Source organism: Eumetopias jubatus, unplaced genomic scaffold (assembly GCF_037043125.1).
Source record: "Eumetopias jubatus isolate StellerSeaLion01/CBP00866 unplaced genomic scaffold, mEumJub1_p1.0 scaffold_15, whole genome shotgun sequence".
Classification (NCBI taxonomy): domain Eukaryota; kingdom Metazoa; phylum Chordata; class Mammalia; order Carnivora; family Otariidae; genus Eumetopias; species Eumetopias jubatus.
Genome location: NW_028274821.1, coordinates 81,880,586 through 81,902,966, shown reverse-complemented (window position 1 = coordinate 81,902,966; position 22,381 = coordinate 81,880,586). Strand labels below are relative to the sequence as shown.

Below are 22,381 nucleotides of genomic sequence, written 5' to 3'. Positions count from 1 at the left end.
ATGTCGCTGGGAAGCCTTCTGGGTCTTCCTGTTAAGTGCTTATAGTTACTTATGCTTTTTTTTTTTTAAGATTTTATTTATTTATTTGAGAGAGAGAGAATGAGAGATAGAGAGCACGAGAGGGAGGAGGGTCAGACGGAGAAGCAGACTCCCCGCCGAGCAGGGAGCCCGATGCGGGACTCGATCCCGGGACTCCAGGATCATGACCTGGGCCGAAGGCAGTCGCCTAACCGACTGAGCCACCCAGGCGCCTGCTTTTTTTTTTTTTTTTTTTTTTTAATAGCCCTTCTTGGAGTTCGAGGTCATGTCACTGGGTGATTATGGGAATAGGGTCTGCCTTCCCTGCTAGACTGAGTGAACCACAAAGATACACAGACATAGGACCTGTGTCTGTCTTTGCTAATACTGTGTCCCTGGCCCTTGACATGTAATCATACTCAGCAAGTATCAACGGAATGAGTAGAGACGGCTCAATGGAGGAGTCATATATTCACTGGCCCAGCCTTGTAGATGCCTCCAGACCATCTCACCACCTTCATGAGCTTAAGCAATGTCCTCTGAGACTGCTCTATAGAAGGTTCTGCGGCCATCACTTTGTTTTCTATGGGAAGGTAACTCCTGGGTGCAGGGTAGCTGGGATGTCCCTGAGTAGGCGGTAGAAGGGAACCCATCTGTAGGGCCCCACCCTCAGTGAAACCACCCCTAGACAATGGAGAGCTGTTGTTAATTTTTTTTTTTTTAATTAAGGTTTGAGATTCTCCAGTGATCTCTTTCCCACCTCTTGTTCTGAATAACCCTGACGTGACTACATGTGAAAATTCCCAGTCCCTTGATACCATGGGCTATATCTCAAAAGGAAAGTAGAAACCTAGGAGTAGTCAAAACCCAGGCTTTCAGCTCAGCCCAGGGCTTCGCTGATAATGGTTGCAAAATGGCTTTCTCAGAATTAAAAGTAACATGATATGTTTTTATTTCTCATTTGCTTTCAGCCCAGAAGGCTCGCTCTTGTGGATATATCACTCAAAGTAAGTGCTTTGAATTTTAGAGATCTAGGGGATGTCTCCCGTGTCCAGTCTGGCACCCCCTACAGTCTATTTTTAGCATGGCAGTGGGTGGTGGAGGCCCCGTCAAGGGCGGCGGGGGAAGGGTGGTTTCCCAGGGATCTCGACTACCTGCTTCCCTTTCCCTAGACTGGTCTTTATCCAACCGTGACTTATATTTTGCCCTTGCTTCTCATCAAGGGTTTCTTTAAGTGGTATCCTTTCGAGGACATTCTGCCTTGCTGATGAAAAGAATCAGGACAGGTATTCTCCATTATGCTGTCCAGTGTATGTTATATAAAGCCCCCTGCAAGAAGTTCCTGTGAGACAGAGGATCAGGAAAAAAAGTCAGGGTCTCCTGATGAACTAATCTTTATTGTTATTATTACCAAAGGCGGTGAGAACTATGTAAGCCTTCATTTTTCTATCTTTGGCTTGGTTGCCAGGAGGCTCAGGGTAAGGTCTTGCGCCTAACTGCTTGTACTTTCCTCAGCTTTCATTTCTGATATTACTCCTTCCCTGGTGTTAAATCCTGGCTTTTATGCTTACATTCTGTGGGATCTTGGCACTTTGCCCAAACCCATGTGGCCAACTTCTCAGCTATGAAATGAACATAAAGGTAAAAACCTTTATTCTCATGAGTAGCTGGAATGACCAAGATCATATGAAAACACCTCCCTGGGTGACTAAAGAAATATTTTTCTTTGTTCCCTTTTGTTTATTTAAGTCTTATGTGGTCTCCCTGTGTATAGTAACCACACCTAAGTTATCAACCATCTGAAATACCTCCTGAAAGTAGATGGGCTTTAAAATAGGTTTCTTCCTATTATTATGCCTGTTCATGCCTCACCACCTTGTTTGTCCAACCACAGAACACTGCAGCCCCTGGCTTCCCGCTCTTCTCCCTCCAGAAAGCCCCCGCCTTGGAGAGACTCACAATGAGAGAGGATGGAAATTTCCCCACGTGGGTGGTGAGGGTGGCTTCTGATGGCAGTTTCCTGAGCTTCTGGTTCAGAGACCCTCAGATTTCCTGAGGCTGTCCCTGCTGACCTTTGTAGCAACCTGAATTCTAGTTTAGCAGAAGAGATCATTTGTGGAAAAATATGCTTTTTTTAATTAAGATTTACACCTTGTTCCCGTAATTTTCAACTTCTATAAAACTTTCTGATGCATGCTGATTCATTTACTTTTCAAAGCCACCTTCATGGTAGATTTATTATCATTATGATTGTCACCATCATTATTATATATCTGACTTTTCAGAGGAGAAAACCAAGATTCAGAGAGGGAAAAGTTCCCATCACGGTCATACTACCAGTAAGTGGCATATCCCTGACTCAGGCTTACGTATCAGTGCTCCTCACCTTGTCACCCTCTCTTCTTTCCTCTGTCCCTGCCAGGGCCCCCTGAATGAGCTGAGTGCCAGGGGCTGCCCGAGGGAGGAGAGGTCCGGGCAGGGATAGGTACATCTTCCCCCATCTGGCTAGAGCAGCTTCACTTCTTCTTTTTTTTTTTTTTTTTAAGTTTTTACTTTAATTCCAGTTAGTTAATATGCAACGTTATATGAGTTTCAGGCGTACAGTAGAGTGATTCAGCATCCCCGTACACCATCCGGTATAGGGTAGCTTCACTTCTGTCTGTTTTATGAACTGGCATGTTTTTTTTTTTTTTTTTTTTTAAGAAATTTAAGTGATTTTCTGCCATAAAAAGAGTTTGGAAACCCTCCCTTCCCCTACCCCCGGCCCCCCAGTTTGGGACTGCCTCATTTTCTAAAAATGTCATCTTTTTCATTTCTTAGAAACCCAGAAGTTGGTGACAGCAGAATTCAGAAGGGCTGGTGGTTTCCAAGCTGGTTTAACAACGGGTAAGTTGATGGGATGACCCTCTGTGTTTGTTCATCCACCCAACGCTTATAGACAGTCCGAATAAAGTGGTTTCACGGTCACGACCTCCATCACTCGCCTTTCTGGCCCTATTGAAGTCATACAAGGAATCTATTTCATGGTTGGGACTAGGATATTTAAGTTTCAATGTATTGGGGGTTTTGTTTGGTTTAGTTTTTCCATTTAACTTGGGGGTGAGTGGGGCTTCGGCTGAAGTTTAGGCTGTGGGAAAGATGATTGCAGCTAATTCAGTTAGCTGTTCATTAGTCTTAGTCCGGCAAGTTCCCTGGCCCCCTGAAATAACCTGAGGGTTCTGGGTCACTAACTTGCTAACTGTGCTGACCTGAAAGGAAAACGAGAAAGGTGAGCACTGAGCCTTTTCACCAAAATTATGTGCTTATGAATAAACGTATCGTTATCGTGAAGCTTTCTCCAGACACCCCTCACTGCACACGTTCTCCGTCTGGGAATCTGTGTTCACGGTCACCAGCTGACCCCGTGCCATAGATTGGCCTCCCTGCCTCACTCAGCTTGCTTTCCCTTTGTATGTAGGACCCGCATTTACCAAGAAGAGGAAGACATAGACGATGAAAATGAACAAGGAGAGGAAAACAACGAAGAGCTTCCGCTATCAGACTGGTTTAACCCACAGTAAGAAAAGAAGCGTCCCCCACCCCCTCCCCCGGGGTTCAGTAAATCCATTAGCTCCCATCGGGGGTGGCGGGGGCTGTGGAGGGAACAGTGTCATTGAGAACATTCCTGATTGGGGATACGGAGTCTTAGCAACCATCAGACTTTTCACCGCAGATTAGATGAGAAACTGAGAGTCTGGATGTTTCAACTCAGATGCTTGAGCAACAACACAGTGATTCTGACAGCGGCTGTATCACAAAATACTGGGGCTGGAAGGGGTCTCACTGGCCCCCGGGGTATTGTGGAAAGCGGCAGCATCTAGAGTCAGAGCAAGAAAATTCTGAGATTCAGCTAACTCATCTGAAAATTGGCAGTGATGATGAAAGATCTCATGAGGCCATGCATACATTCATTAAGCGATCGTACAACAAATGTTTATCAAATACCTATGATGAGCCAGCTGGTATTTTTCAGACTACCAGTCACTGTCCATTAATATGTTCAGAAACTAGCTTAATGGGTCAAAATGAGCTTTAAAAAAAAATTGAAATCAAATAGAAAGTCAGAGGGCATCACATGAAGGAGAAGTAAGGTTAAGTATTGTGTGGTTGGATTATTGTTTCTGTATGTACGTGTATGTATTCGGTTGTGATGTAAAATGCGTTTCTCACTGTGAGCCGTGGTCAAAAATACTGTGCTAGACGTCGTGTTAGGCACAGGAGATAGGAGAAATCGAACAATATGGTTATATTCAAGAAGTTCATAGTCTTCTAGGGGCAGAAGATGTGCAGGGAGTATTTGCCAAAATTGGGAAGGAGGTGTGGTCAATCTGACTTAAGACAACGTGGCTGGGGGGAGCAATGAGGCAGGAGCTGTCCACGATGACCGTGAGGCCGGAGAGACTGGTGGGTGGTGGTGTCGTTGACCAGGATAGGAGGAAGACAGCCAGGTCTAGGAGTGGGGGTAGGTGATGAGCTCTACTAGGGATGTTTGTGGACTCAGGTACCCAGTGGGCATCAGGACTGAGATTCACAGAGTGCCTGTCTTGGTCTGTTCAGGCTGCTATAAACAACAGATACTTATTTCTCACAGTTCTGGAGGCCGGCAAGTCCAAGATCAAAACACCAGCAGCTTTGGTGATTGGTGAGAGCCCACCTCCTGGGTCATAGACAGCCATCTTATCTGTCCCCACACGGCGGGCGGAAGGGGAGAGGGGGCTCTCTGGGAGCTCTTTCAAAAGGGCACTGATCCCATTCATGAGGGCTCCACCCTCATGAACTAAGCACTTGCCCCCAAAGGCCCCACCTCCAGATATCATCACACTCAGGATTGGGTTTCAATGTATGAATTTCGGGGGGACAGACATTCAGTCTATGGAAGTGCCCGTGAACTCAGTGGAAGATGTGTGGTACCCATGTGGGTGCAGTGGGACCCGTAGGCCTGGAGGGGGCCGCCCAGGCAGAGGACTAGAGCCACATCCTATCATACCCACATTTAGAAGGCCGGTGAAGGGAGGGAAGTCTGAGAGGGGTCAGGAAGAGCCGTAGAGGCGGAGCATCAGGAGAAGCTATTCCAGTGGGAGGGGTATGAGCTCTGGAAAGACTCAATATGTTCTGGCAAGCTCTCTTTTTGTTTGGGGGTAGGGGATCACACTCGTGTGGAAGGATGGGAATATTGGCCCATGCGTGTGTCAGTGAGCTGGGCAACAGGGTAGCCATTCGTGAGATGCTAAACCCTTACTGGAAATGCAAAAATATGGAAGCATTGGCGCTTTGTTAAGCCCATTAGGTGTGTGTGTTGGGGAGGGGAGGACCTCCGCTAGGCTAGGTGGGCTAGATGAGCCAGAGATAGTCACCAAGTCCCCTCCTAAGGGCATTTGTCCTCGCTTGGGATAGGGTGAAGCTTGGGACTTGGGAAGCAGGATGAAGGCTGAGTTACTAGAGACAAAGGGAGAGACATATTGTGGCCACCAGCTGTGACTCTGCTCTCCCCCATGCATGATTCAGCTTCTCCTCCAAACAGATGGCGAGCAGATATGTCAAGAATATCAGTTTGAAGAGGCACCAAATTTAAGCCTTCCCAGGGCACCAAAGTCTATTTCCCACATAAATGAATGATTAGATGAACGACTGCATGAACAAATGAATGTATCCCTTCCTGGAAATGACCTACAGCATATTACAGCATATTGTGCACACATTTCCACATCAGGATCTCTTAGCTTCTGTGACAAAACATCCTCTGGATTTCCCTCCTACTTCTCCATTCTCCCTTCTCAGTCCCCTTCATAAGCGCCTCTCCTACTTCCCAGCCGTATGTTAGAGTTTCTGGAGGCTCTCATCCATTTCCATGGCCTCAGACACCATGGTGTGGGGATGACTCCCACCTTCCCATCTTCAGCCCGACGGTTCCCTGAGCCCCGACTTGGGTCGGACTGCCTGCTGGATAGCTCTGCACACACGTCTTCCATGACCCAGCTGGATTTCCGCATTCTACCCTGCCCTTGTTCTCACTCGCCACCTCAAGCCAGAGTCTGGGCTATCTCTCCGGTTCATCCTTTCCCCCCACCCACCCCACAGTCTCACTGATGGATGCGCTCTGTCAATCCTGCCTCCAGAATTCTTTCCGTAGCCCTCACTCTTGTTCCTGTCGCCATCCGCTCTTCACTGGATCACGCGTGCTCTGGTGTGCTGACGCTCAGAGGGAGTTCAGTAAATAGCACATTGTGTGCACCTCAGCAGCTTTTCTGACCTGCTTCATGATTCACGTTTTATCATATTCATATTTAAAATACTCACTTTGAACACTTCCTCTACCCAACACCTGGGGACCACAAGGTACCGATTAATAAGTATGTAAAATTAAAAAGCTACCCCCAGCCTAGGTAGGTGTGTGTCTGTTTCGCGGGAAGCTTATCGTGGAGCCAGATACAGTGACGCAGCGGGTGCTGTGCTCGGAAGAAAGGCATTGGGGCGGCTCTGAGTCTGTCCTGGCCCTTTTCCCTCTTTCTAGAGCCCCGTCCTTATGATCTTGGATACCTCTGGCAATTGACGGTAGTAAAGACTAGCTCTGACACATGGGTGGCCTGCCCTGTGTCACTTCTTTTGGGGAGGAGTGGTGTTGGTGGGTTTTGCCGACTAAGGCTCCCTGATGCCCAGGTTCATCTGGGAACTGATGTGGTGCTCACCCTCCCTCCTCCCCTGCCCCCCACCGCCTGCGTTTTCAAGCTCTCTTCCGGCTTCTTAGGCAGGGTCCTCGACATGTTGGAATTGCCAGTGCAATTTAATAATTAACAGCTGGGAAATAGAACATTTTAGGTAAACATTACTTTTTAATGTTGCTGCTTTTTTCCTTCCTGCTTGGAGGGAACTTCCCAGCCAAGCGACCAAACTGGACACTGCTTTTTCCGACTCAGTCTTTCTAGGAGATGTGGACTGAGTGGGGGTGCTGTTGTATAGCAGCAGGCTGACCACCTGTTGGGAGTGTGAGATTCTCAAGGGGTAGGACGGAGTCTCATTTCTCTGGTCTCCGTGCTCAGCAGTGGGTCTGGCGTGGCTTAGGAAATGTGCGGTGAGGAACTGCGTGCCCTGGTCTGGCCCTTCCTATAAATCAGATGGCTGAAGATGCAGATCACTTCTACTTTTCTCTTACCCCTCCTTCCTTTATTTGTAAAATGGGGGTGAGGGTAGCACCCACTTTATGAGGTGGATGTGAGGATTAAATGAGTGAAAGTCAAGTACTTGGTCCCTGTGCATCCTAAGTATTAAATAAGTACACTTGCTACGCGCTTCCCCGCACCTTCCTTTTTTAAGATTTTATTTATTTATTTATTTATTTATTTATTTATTTATTTATTGAGAGTGTGAGAGCGAGTTGGGGGGGGGTCAGAGAGAGAGAATCTCAAGCAGGGCTTGATCTCACTGAGATCATGACCTTAGCAGAAATCAAAAGTTGGATGCTTAACTGACTGAGCCATACAGGCACCCCTGTTTTGTTTTTTTTGTTTTTTTTTTAATAGTATTACTTGCTTACACGTCCGGCTCATAAACAGTTGCAAGATTTAGGTAGCGGGCTGGGTCAGAACTACTAAAAGATCCCTGGTGGGCTAAAACTAAGGACAGCAAAGAGTGAGGCGGTGACACAGGGCAGAGTTTAAGTTCAGAAACATTGGTTATAGATGTGTAAGCCGTGTGTCTGTGTGTGTGTGATGTCTTGTGGTTTGAAATCCTGTCATTCAACAAAGCGGGGGGTTTTATATGACTAAAAGCATCACATAAACTTCTAAAAACATAACAAAACAAAAGCTCATTATTTCTCATTCTGCACTGATAAAAACGCCAGGGTAGCTAAGGTGGGTGGAAATTATGACGAATGTGGGTTGTGACCCCAGCTTGCTCGGCAGAGCCAGTAAATGTCCGTATAAGAAGCAATACCGGGTGGTGGCTCGGAGCATGGACTCCGGAGTTAGACCGTCTGGGTTCAAACACCAGCTTTGCCGCTTACTAGCTGTGTGAACTTGGGCAAGTTATTTAACCTCTCTGTGCTGCTCATTGATAAGATGGGAATCAAAATAGCACCTCCAAAGGTTGATGCCTTAGCACGGTGCCTGGTCTCAGCGGAAGTGCTCCTCGTATGTCAGTGACCAGCAGCAGCAGCCAGCTGGGGGGCCTGGACAAGTCAGCAAGTCTGTCTGAGCCTTGGCTTGCTTACCTGTGCAAGGGCCATTGTATGTGGAAGGGCCGTTGCCAGGACTAAAGGAGAAAATGTAGTGAAGGTGCCTGGCACAGGTTGGTGCTTTCATGATTGAGGGGGGCAGGAGGGCAGCCTCAGAGTGCCTCCCCCGCCTCATCTCTGGGGGAGACTCAGCTGTGCCACGGAAAGAGGGAGGCCAGAAGGCAGGGCTCAGGCTGGAGCGGGAGGGACTGTCATCTCAAGAATTAGAGTGAAGAGCTTGGTGACTGATGGACAGGGGGATGAGGGTCTGCTGAGGCGCTTTTCCATCTGGGGCTGGGGTGAGGCTGGGGCTGGGGCTGGGGTGAGGCTGGGGCTGGGGTGAGGCTGGGGCTGGGGTGAGGCTGGGGCTGGGGCTGGGCCTGGGACTGGAGCTGGGGCTGAGGTGAGTCTGGGGCTGAGACCAGGGCTGGGCCTGGAGCTGGGGCTGGGGCTGGGGTGAGGCTGGGGCTGGGGTAAGGCTGGGGCTGGGGCTGGGCCTGGGACTGGAGCTGGGGCTGGGGCTGGGGTGAGGCTGGGGCTGGGGTGAGGCTGGGGCTGGGGCTGGGGTGAGGCTGGGGCTGGGGTGAGGCTGGGGCTGGGGCTGGGCCTGGGACTGGAGCTGGGGCTGGGGCTGGGGTGGGGCTGGGGCTGGGGTGGGGCTGGGGCTGGGGTGAGGCTGGGGCTGAGACCAGGGCTGGGCCTGGAGCTGAGACCAGGGCTGGGCCTGGAGCTGGGGCTGGGGTGAGGCTGGGCCTGGGGTTGGGGTGAGGTGGTGGTTGACCCAGCCCTGTCCAACCTCACGCTGGAAAACCCAGCTTAGCTGATGGGACGTGGGCAGTTTTGTGAAAACCCACCCTCCACTGATGTGTAGGACTAGGGGCAGTTCTCACTGGCTCTATCTATCTGCTGACATCTCCCCACAGCCTCACCAGGGCCACATGCACACGGTCGGCAGGGACCCAACGGGGACCACCTGGACTTTGCCCTCTTGGTCTCCCCCCCCACCCCCAGTGGGTGCAGTACAAACAGATGCCTCGTGGGGACAGGCCCGTTGGTGCCAGGGTTTGAATCTGATGACTGTGTTTCGGTGTCTGCTTCCCCGCACGGGAAATACAGCCACTTCCTGAGCAAATGGGGGTCAGAGCTAAGTCTGTGTCACCCTCTCCTGCTGGGCCCCAGCTGCTCCGCAGCCTTTCCACACCTACCCTCTGCAGTTGGTCAGTTTGCCGTCGCTCTTATGTTGCTTCCTGTGTCTGTGTTGGCTTTGCCAAGTCCCTTTTGACATTCTGAGTGCAGAAAACAGGCCTCCCCTTTGCCCTTTGTGCTCCTAGCAAAGAGACAGCGTGGTCTGAGGAGAGGGTCTGTGCCAGAACCCCAAGTTCCAGCCTTGGCCTCTACTGAGTCCCGGCTTTTCTAGGTGACTCTGTCTCTGTTTGTAAAATGAGTAATACCAGAACCCTCTGAAGTCTGGGCCCCTTTTTGGCCTATAACCAAGTTTTTACCCAGAAATCCCTTTCTGGCAAAAGGCAAATTAAAATAGCTTTCTGTCTTTTGGTTCCAAGGTCACTCTCATCCTACCAAGTCAAGGATTAGGGCCTCCTGCGGCTCAGATGGCACCCGCGGGGATCGAACCCACAGATGCCACTGGCAGTTTAGGAACGGGCTGGGGACAGAGGGAATGAGATCTGGAAGGAAGAAGGGAACTAGGAAAGCAGCAAACAGGGTCAGAGGATATGGACATGTACAGATGAGATCCCCATCAGGGCCCCGAAGGCAGCCCTCACAGCTCCCTGGCCAGAGCCTCCTGTCCCTCACGCAGAAGACGCTGCCCCTGCAGTCACGCCAGCCCGCTGAGTGCCTGGGGCCAAGTCAGGATTCCAGGGCAGTCTCAGCAGATCACAGCTGACCCCAGTGTTCCCTTGGACAGTCTCCACCCCACCTTAGGAAAGCTGTCCTGACTCATGGGGCCCTATGTTTTGTCACCAGGAAACGTCCAGAGGTTCTGACAGTGACCGGATGGAAGGCGCCGGTCGTGTGGGAAGGCACTTACAACAGGACCATCCTAGAAAATTACTATGCCAAACAGAAAATTACTGTGGGTTTGACGGTTTTTGCTGTTGGAAGGTAAGTGTCCCTAATAAGATCGACCTCGGCTTTTTCTTGTTTCATTGTCAGATGTTTGTGAGGGGCCCCCTGGGCTCATGGAGCTGTTCCTGCCTTGTCTGAATTCTTAGATAGGTGAATGTTATAACAGGACAGTTTCCATCTCCGTTCTGCTGAGGACCCCGAAGGGCTGAGAACAAAACAATAGTAGGTGAGTCGACTCCTTCCCACCTCAAAGTGAGGGTCTCAGGTTGCAGGTAAAAGTGTCTGCTCCACCCACGGAGCCTAGGGTCTATAGCACACCCACGATGACCTCCTTCCTGACCTCCATGGCTTTCTCTGGAAATTCCAAAAATGGTAGCTGTTGGCCCAAATGTGCATCATTTGTCCTCCTACACTCTCAGACCCAGGACCAAGGACAGAAGGATTTGCAGTCCAAACTGATCCAAGCATGGCAGTTCTCCATGTCTTCCATGGGCTCCTCAGGTCCTTCTTGGCCTCCAGAGATTCAGCTAGCCAGAACTTCCCCTTCTAGAAGTTGGGTAGTTTCCTGTTTCGGCTTTCATGTCCTTGTTTAGAACACCTCTCCCAAAACTACAATCATTCTTACTTGAAATTAATAGCCATAATATTAGTTTTAAAATGTAACCCATTTTGCTCTTTTGGAAAGTTTTTGGGTTTTTTTCCCAAAACAAAAGCAAAAGTTCAATTTTCCTAGTCCCTACCCCCACCATGGGCTTTTCCTTCTGTTCCTTTCCTGAAAACCACATGGAAAGTTGATCCATTGGCCTGTATGAAGAGTGTTGAAGGCCCAGGTTGATTTGAGCTTCAGCTCTGTCCACCGTAGGGCCTAAAGGAGAGCTCTGTGAAGATCTGACGGTTCTCCTAAGACCTCCAGCCCAGAGCCCAGAAGCCATCGCTGTTACCAAACTAATCAGGTATGGTGACCTGGTTAGTCACCTAGATGGCATCTCTAATAGACAAGGGTGACTCTGGAGTTTTGACATTTTCCCCAGGAGAATCTGTACTGTTCTGAGCCAGGAGCCAATACTCAGCTCACTTAATCCCATGGCATGAATGTTACGGATTGATTCGATGTTGGTGTTCCCAAGAACAGAATACCGCCTATGGCTCCACAATGGCTTCACCGTCCAGCTGCAAATCTGCAGAACCAAACTATAAATCACCTATCCTGGGGAAAGCCCTATGCCCTCCGCTCTGATGCTCGAGAGGACTGTTTGTGCACTCAGCAGCAATAAATCCTTGTACGAGTGGATTTGGACTTAGGAGGTGTGATGTTTGGTTTGTTTTCAAAATAACAATGCAGGAAGCCAACAGCAGTGTTTTAATCCCCAAACAATGTTAAACCTCCCTCGGCTCCCTCCCTCGCCCTAGGATTGTCTCCCAAGCTTCCGAGCACAATAGATTTTTCTTAAAAGTTCCAGAGTGCCCAAGAATTTCCTGGCAACCAGCCACAGAGCCATGTTGAACTCCCTGTTTATATTGCTCAGATATCTTCTTTCCATTTAAATAATCAGTACTGTAAACTCTTGGCCTTCTAGTGGCCAGCATTAAAAGCACACTTTATTTTGGTAGTAAAAGAAAGGAAATCCAAGCAGTCAACCAAAAAGCACAACGAAGTACTGGTTACTATGACTCGCAAAACATCTTGACTGGCTGCGGCTATGATTAGCAAATTCAATTCAATCCACGTTCACTGAGCGAAGCATGAGTCTGGGGTCTGCATGAGTTGTGTTAAGCCATCTGACTCCTACTTCTTCCTTCTCTCTGATCTCCATGGCTTTGCAAGAGCGTACAGCTTGGGTTACAGAAGACACCAACATGATGTGTTTGGAATGAAGACATACATAGCTGAACTATCACCACCCACCCATTAGCATGGCCCAAATCCAAAACACACTGTCAGTACCAATACCAAATGCTGGTGAGGATGTGGAGCAATGAGCACTCTCCTTCATTACTGGGAGGAATGCAAAATGGTACAGCCATTTTGGAAGACCGTTTGGCAGATTCTTAACAAAGCTAAACATAATCTTACCATGCAATTCAGCAACTGCACTCCTTGGTATTTATTAGCCAGAGGAGTTGAAAACTTATGTCTATACAAAAAACTGCACACACATGTTTATACCAGCTTTACTGATAACTGCCAAAACTTGGAAGCAACCAAGATGTCCTTCAGTAGGTGAGTGGATAAATAAACTATAACATCTAGAATATTATCAGTGCTAAAAAGAAATGCGCTATCAAGCCATGCAGACGTGGACGAACCTTAAATGCATGTTAACTTAGTGAAAGAAACCAATCTAAAAAGACTGCATACTATATGATTCCAACTAGGTGACATTCTAGAAAAGGCAAAGCTATGGAGACAGTGAAAAGCAGGGATGGGGTGGGGTTCGGGGAGAGGTATGGATGAACAGGCAGAACACAGGATTTTTAGGGCAGTGAAAATACTCTGTATAATACCATACATAGTGACAGATACATATTGCTACACATCTGTCCAAATCCATAGAATGTACAACTCCAAGAGTGAATCTTAACGTAAACTGTGGAGTGATAATGATATGTCAGTGTAGGTTCATGGATTGCACGGCTTGTATCACCCTGATGCTGGAAATTGGTAGTGGGGGAAAGCTGTTGGGAGGGAGGGGGTGCAGTGGGTACATCTGAACAATGAATTGGTGTTTGGGCTAATCAATGGGAGGCTCACAGGGTGAATATGTAATATAGAAGGATATCTATGCCCTACAACCCATTCCCTGGGTCCCAGAAGAGGATATGAGAATAGTGGTGGTTAGGCTTAATACGTCCCCAAAGGACCCAAGGGTCATGTCACCCTTGCATCTGGTAGGACAGCAGCAACACTGGGTATATCTGAATATTAGTGCCCCCTGATGTTGGTCAGCGGGTACAGACTTCCAGTTATAAGATGAGTAAGTTCTGGGGATCTAATGTATATCCTGGTGATTATAGTTAATAATACTCTTATTATACACTTGAAAGTGGTTAAGAGAATAGATCTCAAATGTTCTCATCACAAAAAAGAAACAGTAGTTATGTGACATGATGGGGGTATTAGCTAATGCTATAGTGGTAATCATTTTGTAATATATAAGTGTATCAAATCAACTCTTTGTACACCTTAAACTTACACGATGTTATATGTCAATTATCTCAGTGAAACTGAAGGAAAAATATCTAGCACCCACTTTGCCTGCCCAGAGTCTGAACCAACAGATAAATAAGACAAAGGGCTAAGCAAAGTAGATGATGTGAATGTCATGTTCATTGCAGTTAAAGAGGGTACTGGAGAATGCGGCTTCTGTCTGCAGACCCTAGGCTTCCTGATATTGAACCACGGAATTAGAAAGATTAGGTATCCAGGCTTCCAGACGCAGAGTAGGACCTGTTCCACTAGGCTCACTTCAAGGCCCCAAGACAGCACAGGCTGTCTTCAACTGGCTGGTGGCCATTTCCAAGAGTGAGAGTGGTGGGGGCAGGGCTGCAAATGTCCTGTCGCTCTTCCAACATCAGCAGGTAAGTCACTCCTCCTCCCCAAAGTGGAGCGAATGAATGGTGGAAAGCAGCCAGGAATGTTCCCCTATCAGATGTGGAAAACACATGTCTGGGATGGGGAAAATCGTTCCTCCCCTACGCTGTCAAACACAGACAAGATGATTAGAAGAGCACGTAGTCTTCCGCACAAATCCCAGCTGTTACATTTGTCCTGTTTTTCTTTGTTTCAGATACATCGAGCATTACTTGGAGGAGTTCTTAATATCTGCCAATAGGTACTTCATGGTTGGCCACAGAGTCATATTTTATATCATGGTGGACGATGTCTCCAGGATGCCCTTGATAGAGCTGGGTCCTCTGCGTTCCTTCAAAGTGTTTGAGATCGAGCCTGAGAAGAGGTGGCAGGACGTCAGCATGATGCGTATGAAGACCATTGGGGAGCACATTGTGGCCCACATCCGGCATGAAGTGGACTTCCTCTTCTGCATGGACGTGGACCAGGTCTTCCAAGATAGCTTTGGAGTGGAGACCCTGGGCCAGTCAGTGGCTCAGCTGCAGGCCTGGTGGTACAAGGCAGATCCCAATGAGTTTACCTATGAGAGGCGGAAGGAGTCTGCAGCCTACATTCCATTTGGCCAGGGGGATTTTTATTACCATGCAGCCATTTTTGGAGGAACACCCACTCAGGTCCTAAACATCACCCAGGAGTGCTTCAAGGGAATCCTTCAGGATAAGAAAAATGACATAGAAGCTGAGTGGCATGATGAAAGTCACCTAAACAAGTATTTCCTTCTCAACAAACCCACTAAAATCTTATCCCCAGAATACTGCTGGGATTATCACATAGGCCTGCCTTCAGATATTAAGACTGTCAAGATATCTTGGCAGACAAAAGAGTATAATTTGGTTAGAAATAATATCTGACTTTAAACTGTGCCAGTAGGTTTCTGAATTTGAGAGAGTATGATTCTGGCAACTTTCTCAGAAGAGTAACACTTAACTTTTAAACAATACTAACAAAACACCAATACAGCAAATATTTGCTCTTCTTCCTTATAACTTCGAAACTTGCAGTATGGGAGAATGAACCTATGGTGATCAGATGTAAATTCCCAGTGATTTCTTATTTTTTTGGGTTTGGGGAAAATACTATCAACTGAGCCAAAAATAAAAAATAAAAAAAGTTGACACAAAGAAAAAGCCAGAAACACTCTGCACGTGCCGGATAATGTACTGGAGAAAGGAGTGCTAAGGGAGTGTTTGGCAACAAGATCCAGTTGTGGGGGGTCATCCCCTTGACTTCATTGTCCTTGCTGAGTTGCTTGGCAGCGGAACTCTTGAGTAAGGACACAGTCCCCCTTGGCAATCCTCGGATGGTTTCAGTAGCAGACTGCTTCAGGCCATTGGCTGTCCATGTTCTTTTCCCATCAGGAAAATGGCATTTGGCTTCTGTACAGAAGATTGGTGGAGATCCCCAGTGGACATCATGGTGGTGAAGGTTTGGAGTCCCAGGGAATGTGAATGAGCCAGTGGGGGCTCAGCATGGAGTGAAAACAAAAGACTGAAAGTGAGTTTGCCATGAAGTGGCAGAGAGTGGGAAAAGAGGAGCCACCCCTGAGGGGCTCAGGGTACGGGGCTGGTGCTTAAACACAGCACGGATCCAGGTGCTGAGTGGGAGGCCATGTGGGCGATCTCCGGCCTCCTCAGACCCACAACAACCAGGGCGGTGGGGGCTGGCATGGAAGATGCTTCTTGTTTTGCCCAAGTCACTTTTAGTCTGCCGGACTCTGCCGCTTGTGTGTCTTCAGTTTTGTGGCCGGAGGAAGTGGATGGTGTCAGAGAAGACAAAGGCCCATGGTGGACTGAAGAGGCTGGCTAGGAGTTCCACTTTCCAAACCTGGGCTTCATGACAATCAGTCGTCAACGTGTCCTGCTGCTGCCTGCTCTAACCCTCAGGGGCCCCCAGCCCATCATGCCCCAAAGTGGAGGGCTGACAATCCAGGAGTGGACCGGATTGGAAAAACCCTCTCGTTTTCCCCTGCCCCATCTGCACTAAAGCAGTGTAACAACCAGATATGGTGAATAAAATGGATAATTGCTTTTATATCACAAGCAGAAGGGATGGCGATGGGAGATCCAGTCCTCATGACTGAACATCTTAACATACAGTTCCCTTCTCTAAGAGAAGCTCGGAAATCCTACATATTCTTTAAAGTTAAGCGATTCAGTGTCAAGGAAGTTGGGAGGCAACATCTACATAGGCAGGTATATTTATACTTTGCTTGTATTCCAGTTTGGGTCATTTTGTTTCCATTTTTAAGTGATGGATTTGAAGAGCCACTGCCCTGGCTGCACAGTGGGCACAATGGGCTTATGTGATCCAAATGAAACCCACATTTTTTCCTACCATTTCACTGTGTCTCCTACTCTTTAGTCCTTGCCAAAAAAATCTCCCAACCTAGCAAAACCAAACCAAACCAACAAAAATCCTGAAGAAGTGGACTTCGTGAAAGAAAACGGAGACCACATGTCAGTTAGGATGCTGCCTCTCCAGGATTCAAGTTTTCTGGGATCCATTCTGGAGTAGAGACAGTTGAGCATTTAAGTCCTACACCAAAGAAATGATCTATCTTAAAAGATTAGGGGAAAGGGTTGATGTTTACTTTTGAGGGAATCTTCATTTCTTTTTATTCGTTTAAATTTAAATCCCAAATGAACAAACTCAAGATCTCATGAGTAGTTATTCTTAAACATTAAAAAAAAAACAATAATAAAATTCCTGATTCACAACTGAATAAATTATTTTCTCAGTAGATTCTGGTCTGGTCATGGATTGTGCACTTCCTCCCAAAGATGTTCAGAATCATCCACTACACAATTTTACATTCTTAGACTCCAAAAAGTCCTGAGGTCCTTCTAAAAATGTGTTCACTATTATGAAGAGAGAAGATGGTTGAAAGTCCCAAACTTTCAAAACAACAAATGCTTATGGAGAGCTTTTCCAAAGTGGTGCATTGAAGTAATTAACTGCCCATGAAGGAACCAGAAAGAAAAGGCTTGCCCCTGAAGCCTAGGGTGGGGCGCGAGGGCAGAGGGAAAAAAACAGTGTCATAACTACATCTGGGGCTTATTAGTTCTGACCTCTGGGGAATATATGTGGCCCAGGGGGCCCTGGGAAAAGGCTGGACTTCCAGCAAAGTCAGGGCGGGTAGATTTGTAATAAGTAGATGAAAGGTGAGGAGACTGATGGAGTGCGGTGCACTAGATACACAACAGGGCATCGTTCCCTCATTAGAATTATTTTCATTTTATAGATGAGCAAAGTGATGTTCAGAAAGGTTAGCCACCTGGCTAGAAAATGACCGAGCTGAAGCTCAAACCAGAGAAGCCTACAAGGATAGATGTGTTGACACCATACATCTGAAAGGGCCATGTTTCATATCAAGGAAAATGCAACTTTACAGAAGGATCTTGTAAAGGGGCATTTTTGCCATAAGAATTAATATTTTAATTCCCACTTTTTGTGTACTAAACCTGCCCTAAATGCATTAAATTAGTTAAAATGGATCATGTAAAAAAAAAAATAAAAGACTGTGATCATTCTTATCTTTATTTTGTGGATGCAGGGCTGATACAAGCCCTGTGGGCACACACTAGCTGTTGTGTCAAGGCAGCACGATTGGGCGGCGGGGGGGGGGGGCAGGTGAAAGAGACAAGCCACGCCTCCACCTTCCACTCCACATCTAATCTGGGGGTCACATGCAGCTGGAAGGGGACACGTTTCTTTAAGCCCTGAAGGGCCTTAACTTCTCTTGTCCTTCTTGGAATGATGCGTCTTTGATGTCTCCCAGCCAAAGTCACCATGTGATTTACCAATAAGGGAATCATGGTTATGGCAATACTTATAAGTATTTATTAAATGCACTGTTTGTTAAATGTGCCTTATATAAATGAGTAACAGAGGCACAATAGCATACTAACACGTAAAAGGTCATAGAAAGCATGAATACATAACATACCAGTGCATACTTTTTAAGGCGAGGGAAAGCAGGGTTAAGTGAGGATCCATTGGTCAAAGCCTCAGATCTATAAGGGTGATGACTAGAACTCGCATCCAGGACTTTCTGATTCTAAATCCTTTGCTCTTTTCACAGCTCCTGTCTGCTTCCCTCACTCTCTCTTTCACATCTGTGCAAGCGTGCATACATGCACACACACACATTTTAGTCATCTTGTTTTTGAGAAATTTGAGACCACCCAAGGAATCAATACCAAAAGCTCTCAATTCCTCTATTAGGCACTAAAGAGAGAAAACTTAGTAGACCAAAACCTCTCAGAATGCAGGTCTAAAGCCATCATAGCGCCATGTTGGAGAGGCAGGCAAATGAAACGTGAGCGATACGGGGTCCAGGGAAGCATGGAGGAAGGAAGGACGAAGCTGCCTCGGAGGGGCTGACTCTGAGCTTTAGAAGAAGAGAAGGGGGTAACTGAGGAGTGGAGCTGGAAGGAGGTTTCAGAGCGAGGAGCAGCAGATGTAAAGCACAGAGGGCTGCCGGGAGACCTTCCCAGAGACCCACACAAATGGTGCTGGGGCCTTGGCACTGGCTGAAATCAGCTGGCAGAGCCCATGTGGAAAGCAGAAAAGACCATGTGAGTACTTTGGCTGCTTGAGGACTCCACATTTGCCTGCCATTTGTAGCTCTCTTTCTCCCCTCACAGCAATGCCGGGGCTCCTTGATGGAGTCTACGTGATTTCCATGGAAACTGGTGACATGGTTGGACCCAGGGATCCAGACTAAGCAAATCAACACTTTCCATCTCCTTGGTGGCAATGATTGATTTGGGGATGGGCAGGTGACCTAAACTAGTCCACTCAAAGTGAATCTCCGGTCCTTTCAGGAAATGAGGAAGCATGTAGTATTAGGAGCTTGACCACGGGAAGGTCAGCCTTAGGATGGAACAAGGATGCTGAAGGAAATACTGTTCTTGATGACAAGCCTGAGTCACTGAAGCCTGCACTGCCTGTGGGCTTTTCAAATGTATGAGTCACATTATTAAGTCAGTTGGAAATGGGCTTTCTCTTATAACTGAAAAATATCCCCATTGAACCCTTCTAGAATTGTTCCTGAAAGGCAGGTCCACAGTCTGCCTTTGCATCAGTCCCAGCCCCCCACTACAACTCAGAGGCACTGCTTAGCTCATACCTACTGAATGAATGAATGAATGAATGATCACATCCACTCCCACCATACTTAATAAGAAGTAATTGTTTTTCATTAAATTTCGATTGTGGACTCTATGTCCTACCACAGAGCGGATACTTTCATATCTGGCCCTTGGAATATTTCCTCCTGTGTGTAGTACATAGCATGAGGACTCAGGAATTGTAGCCGGGGCTTCGGGCTCTAACCTGGTGCCATAATCTCCTGGGTTCAGTGCTGCTTAAGGTCAGTGATGCAGGGACCAATTGGCTTCATCAGTGTGGAGCAGTGGTTCTCAACCAGGATGACTTTGCACCACACCCCCCCCCCCCGCCCGCCCTGACCCCAGGGACATTTGGCAATGTCTGAAGATATTGTTGGCTGTCACAGCTGGGGGGCGGGGAATGCTACTCACATCTAGTGGGTAGAGGCCGGGGATGCAGCTAAATGTCCTACAACGCACAGGACAGCCCCCGCAATAACGATCTGGCTCAAAATGTCAATAGTGATGAGGTTGAGAAACCGTGGTGTAAAGTTCCTTTGGACTTCATTAAGGAAGAAACACTGGGGAGTCAACATGTATAATACCCAGTGGCCTATCCCCTAGGGAGAGTCCCTGATGGGTGTCAAGAGCCTTAAACTCACCTCTTACTCCTGGAACATTCACAGCTAAAACAGAAGCAGTTCCCTATACTGGACACTAGAGGGCAGGGATTTCCAAAGATTATACTTCTCCAAAGCAACTGCAGTGATTAAAAACATTCCTCTCTGGATCTGGTAAAGACCACACATTTATAGAAATAGATATGAATAAATGCAAATAGCTATAAATATCTAAAGAATGTGGCTGTGAAAAATCAGCCAAAGTTAGAACATACTTTTAGCGAGGTGACTGTAACTGTTCAGAATAAAACGTGGTTATGCTAGCTAGGTATTTTAGTTACAAATATTTTCATTGCTGGGGTGCCAGGGTGGCTCAGTTGGTTGGGTTTCTGATTTAGGCTCAGGTCATTATCTTGGGGTCCTGGGGTCAACCCCTGTATCAGGCTCTGTGCTCAGCAGGGAGTCTGCTTGTCCTTCTGCCTCTGCCCCCACCCCCTCCTGCTAATGCGCATGCTCTCTCTCAAATAAATAAATAAAATCTTTAAAAAAATATTTTGATTGTAAGGAACAGGCATCCCCCTTAAGCTGTCTAAATCTGAAAGGGAGATTTTTAGGAGGCTATTTTTTGGTAGGGAAAGTTCCACTGAATACAAGAGAGAGTTGATAACCAGACAGTAGTCTACTGAAGCTGGTTTATGCCTGCTTGTTTCCCAACTCCCTGTGCAGGGACTTCACTGTGGTAGCTTGATATGGGCCACACTGGGAGTACTGACACCATGGGAATCAGCAAACCCTGGAAATCAGGGCTCTTTTCCCTTTCCTTTTCCATTTTTCTTTTTTAGGAGTTTGTTGTGTAAAAATTTTCCAGCACATCACTATAGCCAGGCCATGAGCAAGAGCCAGGGAAGTTCTAAGGGCTTCAACAGCTAAAAATTGTGAACTTTCCCTAGGGGTCTGTCAATATGGCTCAGCCCCAACTATTTCTAGACTCAGGGTTTCTTTTCTTTTCTTTTCTTTTCTTTTTTTTAAAGATTGTATTTATTTATTTGACAGAGACACAGCGAGAGAGGGAACACAAGCGGGGGGAGTGGGAGAGGGAGAAGCAGGCTTCCCACGGAGCAGAGAGCCTGATGCGGGGCTCGATCCCAGGACCCTGGGATCATGACCTGAGCCGAAGGCAGATGCTTAACGACTGAGCCACCCAGGTGCCTCTCTGTTCCCTTTTTTAAAAAAAAAAAATTCTTGTGCTGTTTCCCTGTTTACTGTAACCACACCTTCTTAATAGTAAGCCATCTCAAACACTTCCTGAGAGTAGATGGGCTTTCAATATTATTATTTCAATATTATTATGCCTGTTCATGCCTTACCATCTTATTTGTCCAACCAGAGGACAATGTACCCCCAGGCTTCCCACTCTTTCCCCTCCTCTGGAATGCCCCCCACTTGGAGAGACTGTCATAATGACAGAGTGTGAAAACTTCTGAATGTGGGTGGCTAAGGTGGCTTCTGATTGCAGTTTAAATGTAAATGGATTTTCATTTCCTCTCTTTTTCACATAAGATGATTAACATTGATTTTATCCTTCATTTCACTGAACTTTTCTTCTAGAGTATACAATCCATTTGTAAGCCCATCCACTAACATCCTCATTTCAAATACAGTACTTTCAAAGTTCTAGAATGTCCATTTTTAAAATTTTTTATTGTTATGTTAATCACCATACATTACATCATCAGTTTTTGATGTAGTGTTCCATGAGTCATTGTTTGTGCATAACACCCAGTGCTCCACGCAGAACGTGCCCTCCTTAATACCCATCACCAGGCTAACCCATCCCCCCACCCCCCTCCCCTCTAGAACCCAGTTTGTTTCTCAGAGTCCATCGTCTCTAATGGTTCATCTCTCCCTCCGATTTACTCCCCTTCTAGAATGTCCATTTTTAAACAGCTTTCCTCTGTTCATTTGTTTTGACCAAGCTTTCCATTAAATCCTCAAACATTTTTATAATAGTTCCTTTAAAGTCCTTGGTTACCACTTTCAACATCTGATTTATATTGGGGTCTTGTTCTCTTCAGTATGGGTCACATATTCCTGTTTCTTTGCATGTCTAGGAATTTTCCAAAATGTCTACCTGACATTATAGATGACCTGTAGAGACTCTGGATTCTGTTATTTTCCTCTAAAGAGTGTTGCTTTTTGTTTGGACAGATAGTTAACTGGGCTGGACTCAAATTCCAAACTCCATTTATCCTGCAGGGAGCATTGGCGGAAATTGCTCAATTTCAGATGTTGCTATTTCCTAGGGAAACTGCAGTTTTTCCTAAGCATGGACAGTTTAGTTGTCCTCCAGGGTTTAAGTCAGAGTTTCTATGCAGATTTTGGGGTACCCCATTCTGTGTTTTCCTCTTTCTGTTTTCTACATTATTTTTTAGCCTTCTTTACATGTACGAATTTCATCCTCTGACCGCTCAAGTCTTTCTCTGTGAGTTCTAGCCACCCAACTCTGTGTGAATTGGGAGGTAACCTCAGATGAAAAGTTGTATAAATGTAAATTTTACCTGATACACTTCCCTCCTCTCAAGGATCAACTGGTTTTGTTCCATCTCTTTTGCCTTCAAATAGTTTTATTTAATTTTTATTTTATTTTCCCTTCCAGGACTTA

General features: G+C 46.8%; 1 protein-coding gene across 8 annotated transcripts in view; it reads left to right on the top strand.

Annotated features, from left to right (window-relative positions):
• The window catches only part of GGTA1 (glycoprotein alpha-galactosyltransferase 1 (inactive)), a 54,478-nt gene extending 37,750 nt beyond the window's left edge, over nucleotides 1–16,728 (top strand). For 6 of the 8 annotated variants that reach the window (XM_028107952.2, XM_028107950.2, XM_028107951.2 and 3 more), the window contains 6 exons: nucleotides 990–1,025; nucleotides 2,304–2,357; nucleotides 2,839–2,904; nucleotides 3,476–3,574; nucleotides 10,256–10,393; nucleotides 14,146–16,728. In XM_028107952.2, coding sequence (XP_027963753.1) covers nucleotides 990–1,025; nucleotides 2,304–2,357; nucleotides 2,839–2,904; nucleotides 3,476–3,574; nucleotides 10,256–10,393; nucleotides 14,146–14,839 — 1,087 coding nt within the window. In that variant the 3' untranslated portion in view covers nucleotides 14,840–16,728. The remainder of the gene's footprint in view (nucleotides 1–989; nucleotides 1,026–2,303; nucleotides 2,358–2,838; nucleotides 2,905–3,475; nucleotides 3,575–10,255; nucleotides 10,394–14,145) is intronic. The other 2 variants (XM_088019271.1, XM_088019273.1) reach the window with 1 other exon arrangement.
• The last annotated feature ends 5,653 nt before the right edge of the window (nucleotides 16,729–22,381 follow it).